Source organism: Somniosus microcephalus, chromosome 4 (assembly GCF_052327205.1).
Source record: "Somniosus microcephalus isolate GS21.2 chromosome 4, FLI_Smic_1.0, whole genome shotgun sequence".
Classification (NCBI taxonomy): Eukaryota; Metazoa; Chordata; class Chondrichthyes; order Squaliformes; family Somniosidae; genus Somniosus; species Somniosus microcephalus.
In genome coordinates this window covers 273,558,815-273,576,800 of record NC_140990.1, presented here as the reverse complement: position 1 = coordinate 273,576,800, position 17,986 = coordinate 273,558,815, and the positions used below count along the sequence as shown (strand labels likewise).

At 43.3% G+C, this 17,986-nt stretch overlaps 1 protein-coding gene across 3 annotated transcripts in view; it reads left to right on the top strand.

The window, feature by feature from the left end:
- The window catches only part of cobll1b (cordon-bleu WH2 repeat protein-like 1b), a 218,859-nt gene extending 205,536 nt beyond the window's left edge, over window positions 1-13,323 (top strand). For all 3 annotated transcript variants that reach the window (XM_085986435.1, XM_085986434.1, XM_085986436.1), the window contains 2 exons: window positions 3,665-5,316; window positions 11,867-13,323. In XM_085986435.1, coding sequence (XP_085842561.1) covers window positions 3,665-5,316; window positions 11,867-12,094 — 1,880 coding nt within the window. In that variant the 3' untranslated portion in view covers window positions 12,095-13,323. The remainder of the gene's footprint in view (window positions 1-3,664; window positions 5,317-11,866) is intronic.
- Window positions 13,324-17,986: the final 4,663 nt, after the last annotated feature.

Genomic DNA, 17,986 nt, shown 5'->3' with positions numbered 1-17,986 from the left:
ATCTACTTAAGTACAGCCAGCCTTTCTAATAACTCTATCAATTTTTATTTTATCCACTGTCTCCACTACCACCTCCTTTACATCCTCTTCCTTGGTGAAGACAGATGCAAAGTACTATTTAGTACCTCAGCCATACCCTCTTCATGCACAGGTCTCCTTTTTGGTCCCTAATCGGCCCCACCCCTCCTTATTACCCTTTTACTATTTATATGCCTATAGAAGCCTTTTGGGTTGGCTGCCATTCTATTCTCATAGCCTCTCTTTGTCCCTCTTATTTTCTTTTTCACTTCTTCTCTAACCTTTCTATATATAGCCTGATTCTCAGATGTATTTGCAACCTGACATCTGTCATACGTGGTCTTTTTCTGCTTCACCATATTCTCTCTCTCTCTTTCGTCCCTGACTTTAGTTGCCCTACCTTTTCCCCAAGTGGGAATGTACTTTGACTGTACCTGAACCATCTCTTTAAAGGCAGCCCATTACAGTTTTGCCCGGGCCAGATTGATTCTCATCCCACTGAAATTGGTTTTCCCCCAGTTAAAATGTTTTACTCTAGATTGCTCCCTATCCTTTTCCATCGGTAATCTATGATCACTGTTCCTTAAATGTTCACCTACTGACACTTGCTCCACCTGACCTACCTCATTCCCCAGAACCAGATCCAGCAAGGCCTCCTCCCTCGTCGGGCTGGAAACATACTTCTCAAGAAAGTTCTCCTGAACACACTTCAGAAATTCTTCCCCTTCTCTGCCCTTTACACTATTACGATCCCAGTCTACATTAGGATGGTTGAAGTGCCCATTATTAATGCTCTATTGTTCGTGCACCTCTCTGTAATTTCTCTGCAAATTTGCTCCTCCATATCTTTCCCACTAGTTGGTGGTCTATAGTGTAATGGTACCTCTATTATTTCTTAACTCTAGCCATATAGATTCTGTCCTTGACCCCTCCAGGACATCCTTCCTGCCCTCTGACGTAGCCTCGCAAGCTGCTCAGTTGAAGAAGCTGTCCCACCACCTTCTCAGGCCAGTTCAGGATCGGATTTAATGTCTAGATTTGATTAAATAATTGTTTGAGGATAAAAGTGCCATTTTTGTTTTCAAAAGAAAATATAGTATTTTAGCATTATCCACCTTTTGTCCCATTTACTTGTGACAGAATAATTGTCTGTCAATGTCCACTTTAGGGATTTTCAGATGCTGGTCTTCAATTCAAACTCTTTCAAATTACAATAGAAAGTAACAAACATGCCTTGAGATAACTTGACTGATACAATTGTAAAGGCATATTGCAGTTGTGTAGAGAAAATAAGAAATAAAATTTGAAAAATTAGTTTAACCACTACAGTATTTCATGTTAAACTATGACTGCAGGACAAAGGGACATCGGTAGGAACTGGTAAAGGGAAGTTCAATGCTGAAGTACCTCCATGCAAAGTGTGAAGCAAAATCTCTGGAGTCATTCAAGAAGCACGCAGATGCTGTACTGAAGGATAGTAGATTTGTATGGCAAGATAAACTGCATTCCCAGTCCTCCCTAAAAACAAAATTGACCCAATGCTACTAGACCCAAGTACAGTACTCCCTCCCAATGCCCCTCGCTCACTAAATCTCAGGATCTGCCCCAGTGTTCCTAGAACTTCCCTCTCTCGTGTTCCTGGAAACTTCAAATCCATCTCCTCAACCTTGCGATCCTGCTCACATACTGATAGTCCCTGAGACCCCACCCATGTACTGCCAGAGTGAGGACCTCCATTCCAGAACTCCTACATTCCAGAGCTGTGCCCGAAGCTGCTAAGTCAGTGTCCCTGGTAAGAACCCCTCTTAAACCTGTGAGGAATGAGGATCTGTTATTATTTATGGTCCAGTGTCATCAGTTGCTCCCATCAACAGTCTGAGCATCTTTTACATAGAATTATATAGTATTTTACATCACAGAAACAGGCCATTCAGTTGAACAGGTCTACGCCGGTGTTTATGCTCCACATGAGCCTCCTCCCACTTACTTTTATGGGAGTTAAATCACACTGCCCAATATCTATTTTACATAGGATTACATAGGATATACGGCACAGAAACAGGCCATTCAGCCCAACTAGTCCATGCCGGCATTTATGCTGTACACAAGTCTTCCCCGCCCGCCAACCACCCAACCCCTGTCTTTCCTCATCTAAGTCTATCAGCAGATCCCTCTATTCCCTTCTCCCTCATATGTTTGTCTAGCCTATCCTTAAATACATCTATACTATTTGCTTCAACCACTCCCTGTGGTAGTGAGCTTCACATTCTCGCCACTCTTTGGATAAAGAAGTTCCTTCTGAATTCCCTATTGGATTTCTTGGTAACTATCTTATATTGATGGCCTCTAGTTATGCTCTTCCCCACAAGTGGAAACATTCTCTCCCTATCCACTCGTATCAAAACCTTTCATAATTTCAAAGACCTCTATTAGGTCGCTCCTCAGCCTTTTTTCCAAGAGAACAGAGACCCAGCCTTTCTTGATATGTATACCCTCGCATTTCTGCTATCATTCCTGGTAATTCTGTTCTGCACCCTCTCCAGTGTCTCTATATCCTTTTTATAATATGGTGACCAGAACTATACACAGTATACTTAAGTGTAGTCTAACCAAGATTCGATACAGGTTTAGCATAACTTCCCTACTTTTTAATTCTGTACCTCTAGAAATAAACCCTAGTGCTTGGTTTACTCTTTTTATGGCCTTGCTAACCTGTATCGCAACTTTTAGTGATTTGTGTACTTGTACTCCTAGATCCCTTTGTTCCTCTACCCCACCTAGACTCCCACCCTCCAAGTAATAAGTGAGCTCCCTATTCTTCCTACCAAAATGTAATACCTCACATTTATCTGTGTTGAACTTCATTTGCCAATTATATGCCCATTCTGCAAGTTTATTAATGTCACCTTGTAATTTGTTGCGGTCCTCCTCAGTACAGTATTGATTATCTCCCCCCCAATTTGGTGTCATCTGCAAATTTAGAAATTGTATTTTTGATTCCGAAGCCTAAATCGTTAATGTAAATTGTGAACACCAGTGGTCCCAGCACTGACCCACCTTCTGCCCCTGATCCTTGTGGAGCACCACTACCCACCTTCTCTTATCTGCTCTGGTGCATTCCCCATTACTCGATCCAATAGCGAATCCTTCCTTGTCTGCTTTTTACATATTGGGTTAGAAAAGAGTCCTGTACACATTGTAGGCACTCCATTCCCTTATCCCCTTTACCTACCTCTTCTGTCTGGTCACTTGAATTGCAAACTAACCTCCATTACCTCCAGGACGTTAATTTGAGATGCCTCATCTGCAACCCAGTACACACCTGGGAGCTCTGCTGTCCTGTGATTTTAATCCCTTTAAAGCAAGCTTAAACTTAAAACACCTTTTTAACATAACTAGTTTCAGGATTCTTACATCGAAAAATGGCCATGGAATCCTTAAATGTGACACTCGCCATAAGGAATGTCATGGGAGATTTGCTAGTTTGTGAATGACCAAATGCAGTATACCCCGATAGATATTTTGCTGAACATTATCTATTTTATGTCTGTTATAGAAGAAAAATGTCTGTGGAACTTGCCATATATTATTGCAGGTAATTTTTCTCATGCAAGTAAACTGATCAGATTCTTTGCTTACGTTTCAGTTGAAGAACCAGCAATTGCAGAAGATACAAACAGTGAGATGCATCAGAAAGATTCTGATGAAATGTCAAGCTTAAGCTCCATGATTCCACCAGATAAAGGAATAGCAGAAAAGTTGACCCAGGCTTTAGAAGTGGCGAACATTTCTAGAGATACAAGAACAAGACTTGTGCCAAAAGATTCTGCCAGTTTTCAGTCATCTAATGTAACTGTTAAAGACCAGCAAAAACATTCTGACAAACCGGAGGTTAATGAGATGAAAGTTGAAGAAATTAATTCTGAAGAAGTTGTTAAAACACTGGATTTCCAGAATGCTCGAAGTAGTAATAAAGTGAATGGTACCATTATCCCATCGCCTGATACGACTTTGAAAAGTACTTCTGGAAGTGTACAACACCCACAAGTCAATAATTTCACTCTGCCAGTGTCTTCTGAGCAACAAAAGTGTGTGTCTGCTGCAACTAAGTCTACTGACCCAACTGGACAGGGACTCACTGGTAAGCAAGGTATACCATCTGTTGTTAACCAACCAGCTACAGAATCTTTAACAATCACTGACTCTCATGGACCATTGTCAACCAAAGATACAATTAAAAGTCCAGAAAGTCCAACAAAGATTCCAATAATATATAAGTGTGAATCTGAGCCTAAGCCTAAGCCTTCTAATGAAATCACAAGAGAGTATATACCAAAGATTGGAATGACTACCTATAAAATTGTGCCTTCAAAGTCATTAGAAAAGGGAGCATTTGTTGCATCAGGAATCATGCTGGAAGCTGAAACCGTAGATCAACAAACTCCCACTTCTGATTATGCCCCAGAGTCTGACACTTCAAAAAAGTCAAGAAAGCCGTCTAAGACAACAGAAGAACCTCTATCAAGCATTACAAGTGAGCCGGCTGCTTTTCACCAAGAGGCTCACTTTGATAAAACTGTAAAATGGGTGCCCATTAATTCTACAACCCAATCCCATCACCCAGAAGCAACAGTTCCCAAATTGTTAGCTGACAGTGAATCTGCACAGCCCAAGGTAATAGTTAATAGAAGAACCGAGAGTACTTCAGATAGAAAAATGAAGCCTGGATCCGTCTTCCTCCAGCTACATAAAAGGAGCTCAGGACAATATGTTACCTCTGCACTTGCTAGAAGTTCTAGTTTACCTTCCCAATCTAGCTTTGATGGGGAGAAAACATTTTCAACAAAGGAAGAAAATGGAGTGCCATTTCAGGAAGTTAGTCCTACAAATACAGATGTTGCAGATGTCATAATTCCTCCACCACCAGAATTTGCTAGTATTTCTGAAGAGAATGCCCAGAAAGAATTGTCCAAATCTGGTGAGAAATCTGCATCTCGATCTTCAAGACCTCCAAAAGTAGCAAGCAAGCCATCCATACGTGTAAAATTAAGTGACACAAAAGCTCTCAGAACTACTGTTGCTGCAAAAACATACACCACTACCTCGCCATCGCCCTTTGCTCTTGCGGTGTCCTCTGCAGTCAGGAAAACTCAAACAAAAACAACATCTTCCTTTAAACCCAAGCCTGCTGAAACAGATTCATCACCCCTGTCTTCTCCCACTAACCTTGCAGACAGAGAATTGCATCAACCTTCATCAATTCCTAAAGAGTCTAATTACAGCAACATATTAAAACAGGTAACAATATTACAACAATGGAGGATTATTTACTGATGTTTGACTTGCAACAGATAACTAGATCTACATGTAGTTTTAAATGTTATTTTATATTCTTATAATTTGACAAATGCAGCTTAAATTCCAATAAGTGCCTGATCATAGTGATACAATTACTTCTTTTCAGTGTTGCAATGATTTGGAGAATTTCGATTTGAATCAAATATTAAGCTCTTTTTAGAAATTTGTGTAAAAAAGTGTAGTGATTTTGAACAGATGATCTCCCGGGACATTGCATCATGTGATTTAACATGAGCCTTGTCATATAATAATAGGAATATTAAACCATGTAATGCAAAATCTATTATTCTACTCCTAAGGTCATCTGTGTTTAATTTGGCCTGCCCTTTTTAAGGCCATAAGGCCTAATTGATGTAAATAGCAGCATCCTGAAGAAAATTATGCATTAACTGCTCCTGCTGAGAAGTTTGCAGATTGGCAAATGCAAGTAAATTCCTTGGTCCAGTTCAGAATAAACGAGCTTGAACTGGCTGCCATTTTTATACTTCGATAGTCTGAAGCATAACTACCTCAAAACGCTCTGGCTTAGAAATTGGATCGCACGTAAATCTGCACATGATCCAGGTGCAGCGCATGATCTAGGTGCAGTGACTGCTGCACATGCTTAAAGAGGTTGATGGCAGAACCACGGGAAATTGGTCCGCCAGCCTCATTTGAATAGTACTGGCGAGCTGTGAGCACCCGCCGCAGCCCCGGAGGCAGCTCCCCAGTAATGGGGGGGAGTAGATAAGCCTGAGAGCTGAGGCAATTGGGTGAGGTCGGGGGTGGGGGGCTCCTCCTGGTTCCACATTCAGGTAAGTAAAGACCACTGTTTTAGCTGCTGTGCACCTGAGAAAACTGACTCCAGCATGCTGCAGGCAGACGTGAACCAAAGTTGGAACGGGACCTAAATATGCTAAATAAGCTCTCCCTGACCACCAATTAATTTAATTCAGTTTTAGTATGTGGACAATGAGCTGATATAAAAATATAAGCCAATAAATTTTAAAGGATAGCTGCTCGTGTAAGAGGCGATAAAACTACCCCTTATTCAGTTGTCTTTCACTTGCCATTGACATGTCTGATTTTTTTGCTAGTTAGTGCTTTGAATGATTTTTTGATCATCTGCTCCTCAAATAGAGTCACTATTGGTGGTGGCCCAAATAATTTTCTTTAATGTCAGTTCAAACAACTGAATGAAGTCCTGGAATTAAGGCAATAGTGGGAATGCACTAAAAGTAAAACTCTGTTACAAGCACCTGCCATAATTGTCCATATTATCTATGTCAAAGTGGCCACTATGCTCAAGATAGGCAACTATGATGTTGCATAGGAGTAAGAGATGGCATAGCATTTACTTAACTCTTGAAAGGATGGTAACCCTTCAAAACCTGTTGCTGCATGTGCTGGGGGTGTTGTTGGGAGAACCATTACATGAGCTGTCTTTCATGAATAAATTTCTACGGCTGGAATTTCTCCTGTGAAAAGTGGTATCAAAATAGGATACTGTGAAGCTCCAGTCCTGGAGCCCTAGTGAGATTTAGATGTCTTTTTAGATGCTTCAGGTACCACCTCTACAGCTATAGGCTTTGTATGATTATGACATCTTTAGCTCTGGAGACGTCCATGGCTTTAACATTACAAATACCAACAATACTAAAAAGCAAATAAGGTAATTCTTCAGTTACCTATTTCCCACATAGAAAGCCACAGCCGTGACAGACATATAGATCCTATACCCAAGGCAACAACCATTTTATTGTACAAAACTGCAGTCCACAGCAGAGTTTAAATGATCACAATAGTGACATGGTCTATTATCCTGCTGCAAGAAGAAACCATGTGCAAGGTCCCAAATGGAGCAAATTATACCTTGATGGAAATATCCAATGTCAGTGGTATTTGCAAGTAGCAGGCAAGGTAACAGACAAATAATTCTGGCTTAGTCCCACTCAGAATCTTCACATTTGCCTTGTCTGTAACTCGACAACTAAACCGCCAAAAAATATAATTGTGCTTGTACCTTGACAATTAACTGTGTCGGTATCCTTCATAAAAGGGGCAAAGATACCACTGCAAGGATTATATAAATCTTCAAAAAATCGAAATTCTTACTGAATGTCAAGAAATTCCAAATAAATGTCAGGAAGTTCTAATTTCACAACTTCAGGACATTCTTCTCAGTCCAGATTTTATATAATGCAGTGCAGCTATTAGCAGAATAATACAAACGTCTAGACCTACATGATCAGTTACACTAAAAGGGCCAGAAGTACAACTGGACTTGCTTGTAAGGATTGCAATTGGTGGTCATCTCTAGTTCTGGAGTGAAGGCTCTTGGAGATATTTGCACCATTTCACAAGAAACCTTTTTTTCATTAACCAGTAAGACTCCACCTTCTTAAGTGAAATTTCCCCAATGGTGGCTAATCAGAAGGAATGGTCTAGAGACTGTGCTTATAGTTGTCTCTATCTTTCATCATAACAGCTGTATCTACAGCTAAAGAGTTCCTTTGCAAGGCAGGTGGGCACTTAGTCCTGACATCAGTTCACCGGGTTGCCAACAGCTACACTCAAAAACCCAACAAAAGCAGAAAGCAACAATTTTAGGAAAAATATTAATTGTGGAATTTATTAAGTCTGAATTTATGCTGCCACTACTTTAAAAAAGGCACAGATTTGTTCACAAAAAGGAGGAAATAACCAAATGACTTTACAACCATAATTTGTAATAACTTAAAGATAGCATTGAAAGTGATTTGAGAGACACCCAAGAGAATTGGAGAGGAATGTGTTGAAAAATCGGCTTGTATCAACCATGCCTTTTCTGCAATGATACAAAAAAGTCAGCTTTTGGCTGGAAGGCCACTTACACACAAGTAAATCTCTCTCTATATAGTGCCCGGCGGTGCCGAGGGTTTTTTGAGGGCATGTTATGAAAAAAGTAGAAATAATTTTTTTATATATATAAATGAGTTTGTCTGTCTGTGTGGGAAGAAGAGAGAGAGAGACTGGGGGGGGGGAGGAAGAGAGGCCCGGGAATCGAGAGCGAGACTGGGGGGGAGAGAGAGCGAGAGACTGCGGGTGAAGAAGGGCGGCCGGTATTTTGTGAGGTCGGCAGGAAGTTCCCTCACTCCCCGCCCCCCCTCTCTCTCTCCCCGCCCCCCCTCTCTCTCTCCCCGCCCCCCCTCTCTCTCTCCCCGCCCCCCTCTCTCTCTCCCCGCCCCCCTCTCTCTCTCCCCGCCCCCCTCTCTCTCTCCCCGCCCCCCTCTCTCTCTCCCCGCCCCCCTCTCTCTCTCCCCGCCCCCCTCTCTCTCTCCCCGCCCCCCTCTCTCTCTCCCCGCCCCCCTCTCTCTCTCCCCGCCCCCCTCTCTCTCTCCCCGCCCCCCCCTCTCTCTCCCCGCCCCCCCCTCTCTCCCCGCCCCCCCCCTCTCTCCCCGCCCCCCCCTCTCTCTCCCCGCCCCCCCTCTCTCTCCCCGCCCCCCCCTCTCTCTCCCCGCCCCCCCCTCTCTCCCCGCCCCCCCTCTCTCTCCCCGCCCCCCCTCTCTCTCCCCGCCCCCCCCTCTCTCTCCCCGCCCCCCCCTCTCTCTCCCCGCCCCCCCCTCTCTCTCCCCGCCCCCCCCTCTCTCTCCCCGCCCCCCCCTCTCTCTCCCCGCCCCCCCCCCTCTCTCCCCGCCCCCCCCTCTCTCTCCCCGCCCCCCCCTCTCTCTCCCCGCCCCCCCCTCTCTCTCCCCGCCCCCCCTCTCTCTCCCCGCCCCCCCCTCTCTCTCCCCGCCCCCCCCTCTCTCTCCCCGCCCCCCCCTCTCTCTCCCCGCCCCCCCTCTCTCTCCCCGCCCCCCCCTCTCTCTCCCCGCCCCCCCCTCTCTCTCCCCGCCCCCCTCTCTCTCTCTCCCCGCCCCCCCTCTCTCTCCCCGCCCCCCCCTCTCTCTCCCCGCCCCCCCCTCTCTCTCCCCGCCCCCCCCTCTCTCTCCCCGCCCCCCTCTCTCTCTCTCCCCGCCCCCCTCTCTCTTGAGGGCATGTTGTTATGAAAAAATTAGAAATAATTTTTATATATATAAATGAATTTGTCTGTCTGTGTGGGAAGGAGAGAGAGGGAGGGAAAGAGAGAGAGGCCGGGGGATCGAGAGAGAGAACTGGGGGGAGAAGAGAGAGACTGGGGGGGAGCGAGCGACTGGAGGGAAGAGAGAGAGAGAGACCGGGGGGGAGAAGAGAGAGACTGGGGGGGGAGAGAGACTGCGGGTGAAGAAGGGCGGCCGCCATTTTGTGAGGTCGGCGGGAAGTTCCCTCACCCTCTCTCTCCCGCCCCCCCCTCTCCCTGCCCCTGTCTCTCCCCTGTCTCCCCGCCCCCCTCTCTCCCTGCCGCTCTCTCTCTCCCCCCTCCCTCCCCGCTCTCTCTCCCTCCCTCTCTCTCCCTCCCTCTCTCTCCCTCCCTCTCTCTCCCTCCCTCTCTCTCCCTCCCTCTCTCTCCCTCCCTCTCTCTCCCTCCCTCCCTCTCTCTCCCTCCCTCTCTCTCTCTCCCTCCCTCCCTCTCTCTCTCTCCCTCCCTCTCTCTCTCTCCCTCTCTCTCTCTCCCTCTCTCTCTCTCCCTCTCTCTCTCCCTCCCTCTCTCTCCCTCCCTCTCTCTCCCTCCCTCTCTCTCCCTCCCTCTCTCTCCCTCCCTCTCTCTCCCTCCCTCTCTCTCCCTCCCTCTCTCTCTCTCTCTCCCTCTCTCTCTCTCCCTCCCTCTCTCTCTCTCCCTCCCTCCCTCTCTCTCCCTCCCTCTCTCTCCCTCCCTCTCTCTCCCTCCCTCTCTCTCCCTCCCTCTCTCTCCCTCCCTCTCTCTCCCTCCCTCTCTCTCTCTCCCTCCCTCCCTCTCTCTCTCTCCCTCCCTCTCTCTCCCTCCCTCTCTCTCCCTCCCTCTCTCTCTCTCTCTCCCTCTCTCTCTCTCTCCCTCTCTCTCTCTCCCTCTCTCTCTCCCTCCCTCTCTCTCCCTCCCTCTCTCTCCCTCCCTCTCTCTCCCTCCCTCTCTCTCCCTCCCTCTCTCTCCCTCCCTCTCTCTCTCTCTCTCTCTCTCTCCCTCCCTCTCTCTCCCTCCCTCTCCCTCCCTCCCTCTCCCTCCCTCCCTCTCCCTCCCTCTCTCTCCCTCCCTCTCTCTCCCTCCCTCTCTCTCCCTCCCTCTCTCTCTCTCCCTCCCTCCCCTCTCCCTCTCCTCTCCCTCCGACTCACCACGGTTCCAGAACGGAGCATATCCGACACCGGGAGTCCGGGTGCCCATCGCTCTGAAGCGAGCTCAGGGTTCCTCATGGTTAACGCGCCGGCCTTTGGACCCGGTTGGCCGGGCAGCAGTGGAACGCCTTTCGTTCCGGACTCCTGTGTCCGATATCGGTCGGGGACGGCTCGTGTGAAAGCCCCGGTTTTCCCGGTCCTGCACTCACAGCAAGGAAGAGAGGGAAGAGGAGAAAGAGAGAGAGAAATGTTTTAAGCTTCAGGCCTGGCCGGCCTGTAATGGCCGCCACTCACCTCGGTAACGGCAGTTTGAAGGATTAGGCCCCACCCACAAACATCATGAAACGCCCCCCGTGACGCACCGATTGGTCAACCATCAGGTCACTGAACTGTAGGATTGGTCAACCATCACGTCACTCAACGCTAATGAGCGGTAGGATTGGTCAACCGCTAATGAGCGGATTGCTTTCCGTTTTTTGAACGTTTTTTGTCTACTGTCCGAACAATTTTTGTCTGACCAAAAAGTAAAGACGCCTAGTAGACTCCCCTAATCATAAGCTTTCTTTTGATATAACATATGTGTAGGTACGCTCTAACTTTTGAGTGATGCCCGGACAGACAGACAGAACTATCCTTTTTTTATATATATATATATATATATATATGTGTGTGTGTGTGAATGTGTATGTATATATGTATATATAGATATGTTCAATATGTTTTTTCATTAGTTATGATTTTAAAAGATGAAATTTCAAGAAAGGGCGATGATGGTTTCATTTACAGGTACTCCTTCAATATGTACGTTTTTGTTTGCATAGGACAACACTGTATGCTTAATCTTGGCTTTGGTGCTTCGAAGTAAATTACAAATGATCCTGGTTTTTTATAGGTTATTATCTACCATATGTTGTAATTATCCTATAATCTAAGAATAAGCTATGCGTCCCAACTCACAGGCTGCTTCATTATAACATTTAATTTGTGCAGCATTTCAGTGCAATAATTCACTTGTAATAGTTCGAATGTAGGTTCAAAAGGTGAGCATATGCTGCTTACTGGGAAGAAGAGGCAGGCATTTCCTTATAAAGTTGAAAGAAAAATTCAAGGGTGCATCTCACTGGGCTTCTCTGGCATAAACATTAGAGCAGGTTGGCTGCTTATCTTTCAGTTAGGAAATGATGCAGAAGATGGGGGGAGAAAAATAGATTCAAATCTGATATTAGTCTCTACACTTGCAGAATTTTTCAAATTTTGCAGTAAGTTGATGCATTTTGAATTGCAGTTGTCTTGTAATCTTTTACAGACTAGGTCTCCTGAAAGAGAAACGCGAAAGGATTGCTACAATAAAGCGGCAGAAACCCAGACACAGCACATCCAACCACCTTTGCCATCTCCTTTAACAAAGCCAAAGCCTACTTTAATTTCCCAAATCAGTGACCCAGGGGAAATTCATCAAGCTGTACTGGATGCTATTCGCTCAGGAGAAGGCGCTGCCAAACTTAAAAAGGTGGACACATTTACCACAGTGTAATACATGCACTAATAATTTACTAAAACTAAGTTGATCACTATATTTTGAAATTTATCCAATTACAACTGAGAAATTGACCAGCGATTATTAAATGGTTACAGCACACAGTCATCAGTATCTTTTTCTTGCACTATATATTGCATTTCACTGGAATATGAGGGGTCCTGTCTCAAAATTGACTTGATGTGATAACTCAACTGTAATTGTGAACCTGAAGATACAAATATATGTTGTATGTGAAAATTATGTGCACTTATAATCAAACCAATCTCAAGTTCACACCTTTATTATGAATTCAGTACAAAATCTACATTTTTGCATACAAATTTTAAGCTGTACATAAAGATGCAATAATAGTGAAAACATTATTGTAACGAGGACTAAAAATATTTTAAATGCAATTGAAAAATATATCTATTTTGCCATATTTTTTTAAATCCAAATTTTGTCTTCAAACTTTCAGGCTTGTATAGTTTAGTGATATGACTTCCAATTGTTTTTCAAACATGTACCAGAAACAAACCAACCAATATTTTGATTTCCCTGGTGAACATTCAGCAGTGTTGTATTTCCACGTCATAATTTCAGGTCTCTGTTGTTCCCAAAACTATGTCTCTAAATGGAAGCTCTGTAATGAATCCTTCCTTCCTTCTCCAAGTAGAAACATTTATGGGACCACTTGGCTTGCACTTTACTGCAAACTCAAAGCCAAATCAATAGGTACTTGATTGTGTAATAAACATAGAAAACATATCAGATATTTGGTGGAAGCTTTTTGTAGATAGAAACTAGCTTGTTCTGTTACTAAACTGTTACAAGGATATGTGTTATACCAAGGAATACATGCAATGGATTAAAATTGATCTATATCTTCCACCGTTAATATATCTTCCACCGTTAATATTTCAAAGATAATTTTGATCCAAAAATATCAGTTGATGAATCACTTGTGAAGAAATTTGTAGTTCAGATAAATGCTTTTTTTTGGCTTCTTAATGTGAAAGTAAAATTAAATAATTGAAAACTATGTATCTAATGATCACTGTTTGAAGCAATCCATTCAATGTATATGTATTCAATGTTTTATTCAATCTTTGGAAAGCTATCTTTTGCGGGGGGGGGAAAGGGAAATCTAATGTATAAAATGGCTTAAGTTAGCTGATAAGTAATGCTTGTCTTTGCAAAATTTGTGGAATATTTATGTTGAAGTAAAAACACTGTCCGTATCACTTGGTGTTATAGTTGGATATGTCTACTTTCAGATTTGCAATATATATCCTGATTTAGCACTGTATTTAAGAATTAACAACTTCATAAGTCCTGCAATATTCGATGTTTCCATTTCTGTACACTAACAGCATATATAATACATATTTGAAACCAAGTCCTATCCTTCCAAATTTTCTTTCAATCGACATTCTCAATGTTAAATTAGAGGGATCCATTGTGAATTAATTTTTAAGCAGCAAATACTGGAGGTCTGAAAGATTATAAATAAATGGAAGCTGATGCAATTTCCTGGATTAGAATTAATGTACCAATTGTGAGTATTACTTTCCTACTTAACTGTATGTGCTAATCTCAATAGTAGAGTTACTGGAGATAAGACTGTTGCAGTACGTTTGTAGAAGTTGAAGTCTACAATTGAAAGTTTAATCAGATTTTGTTAGTAATGGAGTTGTACTGATAGTTATGAAGTGCAAGATAATCTTTCCAACAACATACAAAGAGCCACATTTCCCCATGCCAACATCGTTGTCTTACTCACAGGATCACTGAGTAAAGTTTCTCTATACAGTATTACATATTATTTCCAACAATCAAATTTAAAAATGGCTGCCCTGATAGCTCAGCTTGTTAAGGCAGTGAGTAGCTGGGCCAAACAGACCAGGAAAATTTGATCCCAAGTCTGTGTTGAGCTAGCTGATTTCAAGCAGATTGGTGATGGGGGTGTTGAAAGTGGCCGAAGTTCCCCTGGGCTATGGAGAAAGAAGAAAATCCCTTTGTGGAATGCTATCTACTAACTACTGCTGGAAGGTATACATGTGTGGATATCTGGTGAGAATATAATGGGGCTCATATGTGTTGGAGTTTGCAATCAAAATAGTATCTCTAAACCCACATTGGGCTGGCATCTGTGGTACTGCATGAATTCAATGCCTTCAAGAGAGAGGAAGGGGAGAGAGTCACAGAAAATAAACTTTATAGTTGATAATCTTGTACCATCAAGAATTGTATGATGCTCTGCCCTTCTCCATATTGAGAAATCTTTGGTTGCTGTCTCCTCTTGTCCTAATCCCAAACTGGGCTCATATACTGGAAGTTTGAGAACATATCAGCCCAGAATTTGCCCAGAAGTATGCTTCGCACAATGATCTCACAATCCCTGTGTCGAAGTTCGGGTTTTCTGACCTTCAATTCAATTCAACGGACTGTAGTGAGGATTCCCTTGTTCTAACTGCTGTGATGTCAACAGGCTGTCTAAGCAGCCAATCAAAAGGCAGAATTCTCAGAGACCGTGAAGAAGGAAGTGAGTAAGCCCTTAAAATTCTAACTTTTTCAATGATTTATGAGATTTTGACTCTGGCACAGGGGGAGACCACACAGCGAGTTTCGGAGCAATCAGTGACGGACCGCAACTTCGGGATTTCTGCATGCGCCTGTGCGTGCGCCAAATCCCGAAGTTGCGGTCAGTTTCAAAGATGGAATGACTGCGAACGCTGCCCAGTTTCAAAGGCGGAATGACTGCGAACGCTGCCCAGTTTCAAAGGCGGAATGACTGCGAACGCTGCCCAGTTTCAAACGCGGAATGACTGCGAACGCTGCCCAGTTTGCTGTCATCCCGAACGCAAATTCTGGACCATCTTGTTTTGGTTTCTGAACACTGAATTTTGAGTAGTCCCATTATCTCCTTATACTGTTCCAGAAAGTCTGACTTCTAAGGGATACTCATTTCATTGTTTTCTTCACTAGTGTATTACAGGGGTTATTTGTCCCAAAGCCTTTCGGGTTCATCTTAAAGACTACTTGATGTAAATAATAGGTTTAAATGGGTGAGTTCACTGTAGCTTCTTGAACTGCAGAGTAGCTATTTGATTATCTGCCCACATCTTTAACAAACATTACATAGAGAATACTTTGGGAACTGTTTGAGGTGCCAAGTAACCCACCCCCCTGAATACAGTGTGTTTCCAGCATATTTGGGCACTGGGAGTTCCTCAATAATATGTAGATGAAGTGAGCTTGCATTCTAGTTTTAGGTCAGCTCAACAGGCTGCAAGCACATTGTCCACCACCAATGTACTAGCACCTCTACTGATTCCAATATTAAGATCGGTGCTGTAATGAGCAATATAATACAACAATAACTTGTATTTACATACTGATTTTAACAAAAAACATAGATAAAGATTTAAGAGATGATCAAACGCATTGTGGAGGAGATGGAGAGAGTAGATTCAAAGGTTTTAGGAGGAAGTTTGAAAAAAGGACTGAGTTAGCTGGAGGTTGTTTCAGGCTGAGCGAGTGGCTGGTGAAGGGGATTGAGTTGGGCGAGGGTTACAGAGCTTTTGTAGTAGCTGAACAAGGGGGCTTCAGTCTCCTCAGTGTTACTAGGAAGAAGATATTTCTGGCTCGTACACCACACAAGGTCAGGCAAACACTTTGGCACCACCATGGTACTCATGAAGTTGAGGGTGGTTGCTGAGAGGTAAAGCTGTGTATCATCATACATTGGAAAACGGGCTCCTTGCCTACAGTTAATGTCACCGAGGGGTCGCTCTCTTCTGGGTGCCCTTCCAAAAAGGTGCCTGTCTCGTGCACCAACAAGAAAATAAGGTGGTACAACTTGCCTCTTCACCTCATTTTCAGGGCGGCACCTGCTTTGAATGTAACACCATGCCCAGCGATTCCCCAGAAAATCCTGGAGTAACGCGAAGGAGCCAGGGACCCATCGCAACATATTTCTGTCCCTTTTTCTTCTGCTTTGTGCCGTAGAACTAAGCACATCCTGAGCATAGAGCAGAAGAAAATTGGCCCCGTACAGTTTTTAATAAACATAAATTTCTATAAACAAAAAAAATTCTTAAATGCTCCGAAGTTCATTGTTTAGACAAGTTCTAAGTTTTTATACAAACTCATCTTTTAAACTGTTAAGAGAAAGGCAAAACCATTTGGGGCATTTAAAAGATAAGTTTCTGAAATGACGAGGGAAAGAGCTTGTTGTGAAAACAGCCTATCAAAAGGAACCCAATATTTAAATTTAAATCACTTGGAAAAATAAAGTGAAATATTCAGAGGAGGATGGGAAACACTCTTACTTCAGAGAAACCTACTGATTAATGTTGGGAAATTCTGAAAGCTACACAGAATCAGAATGCAGAGGTCCAGTTGATAACTCCAACTATTCTGTCTGGAAAAATAGCAAGTTGAAGCTAGGCTTTTCAGACAGCCGGGAACTTCAAGTAAAAGGTATTAAAATACACACAAGAAAATTACATTGCTAAATTTAATCATATTAAATGTATTTTTTTGCTAGAAACCTTATTTTTAATATTGGAAATTTCAATTACTAGGGAAAAATAGCAAAGAAATACTTGTATTTTTTTTTTGCAATGAGATTAGTTTGCCTTCTGTTTTATTTTATAGGTTCTCCTGACTGGTCATTCAAGATTTGTTGTTTCCATAAGTCCTTACGAGGCATTCTCTCTCATTGGTAGTTGTCTAGTCACTTTCTTTTCATTTGATTGGTATGTTCCCAACATTTTCAGTTCTGATTTGTTTAATCAACAAAGACTAATGGAAAAAAATTACAGGATGTAACACTTACAGAAATAATGTGCTGTCTTCAAGGTGTTGTTCAGTGACGTAAAAGTTATAGGGAGTAATTTTAACTTTTGACAATAGTGTAAAATGGGCGATAGAGGATTGGCCGCACGTTAAACACCTCTCCCGATTTTCCCTTCCATTGAAAGCAAAAGATAAAATTACCCCCTTACTGTTTTATCCTACACTATGTCTGTTTCCTGTGGGTTTCAAAAATGAAGAACAAAAAATGTTTCTATGATGACTAAAAAGAATGTGGTATGATTCTGGTAATTGCTAAATCACACCTACTTTGTAAGCAATATATTATCTGAATTACACTATATAAGTTAATAGGCAAGAATAACTATGCTTCAGAACAAGGCATCATTGGTGCCATAGCAAAATTGTGTCCAGACTTGGACATATATCGCTGTTGTTTCATCGTTGCTCGATTAAAATCCTGAAACTCCCTAGCTCACAGCATTATGGGAGCATCTTCACTGCTTGGAGTCCAACTACTTTCAGCTGCTTCACTGATGACTGTACCACTGTCACAATGTAATGAATCCATTGTTTTCCTCCACTAATGAAACAGCTCGGGCAATGCCCATCTCCAACAAGAAAAAGCTTAAACACCTCCCCCGCTCTTCAGTGACACCAGCATTGCTGTGTCCCCACTATGAACATCCTAGAGGTCACCGTTGATGAGCATCACTGGATCAATCATATCAAAACTTTGGCTCCAAGAATACAGCAGAGGCCTACGATGAGTGGCTTACCTGCTGATCCCTCAAAGGCACTTCACCTACAAGATTTAAAAGTGTGATGAAATACTATTTGCCATGATGGCAACAAGGCACAAGAAGCTCCCAATGATCCAGCACAACGTCGGCCACTTGACCGGTGCCCCTATCACTGAACTCCATATCCACCCGCTCCAGCATTGGCATACTATGGCTGCAATATGTACTACCTACAGGATGCATTATGGCAAATCAAACTTACTTCAACATCACCTTCCAGACTTCTAACATCTATCCCCTCGAAGGACAAGAATAGTAGGGAATCAAACTGGCCTGCGTCAGC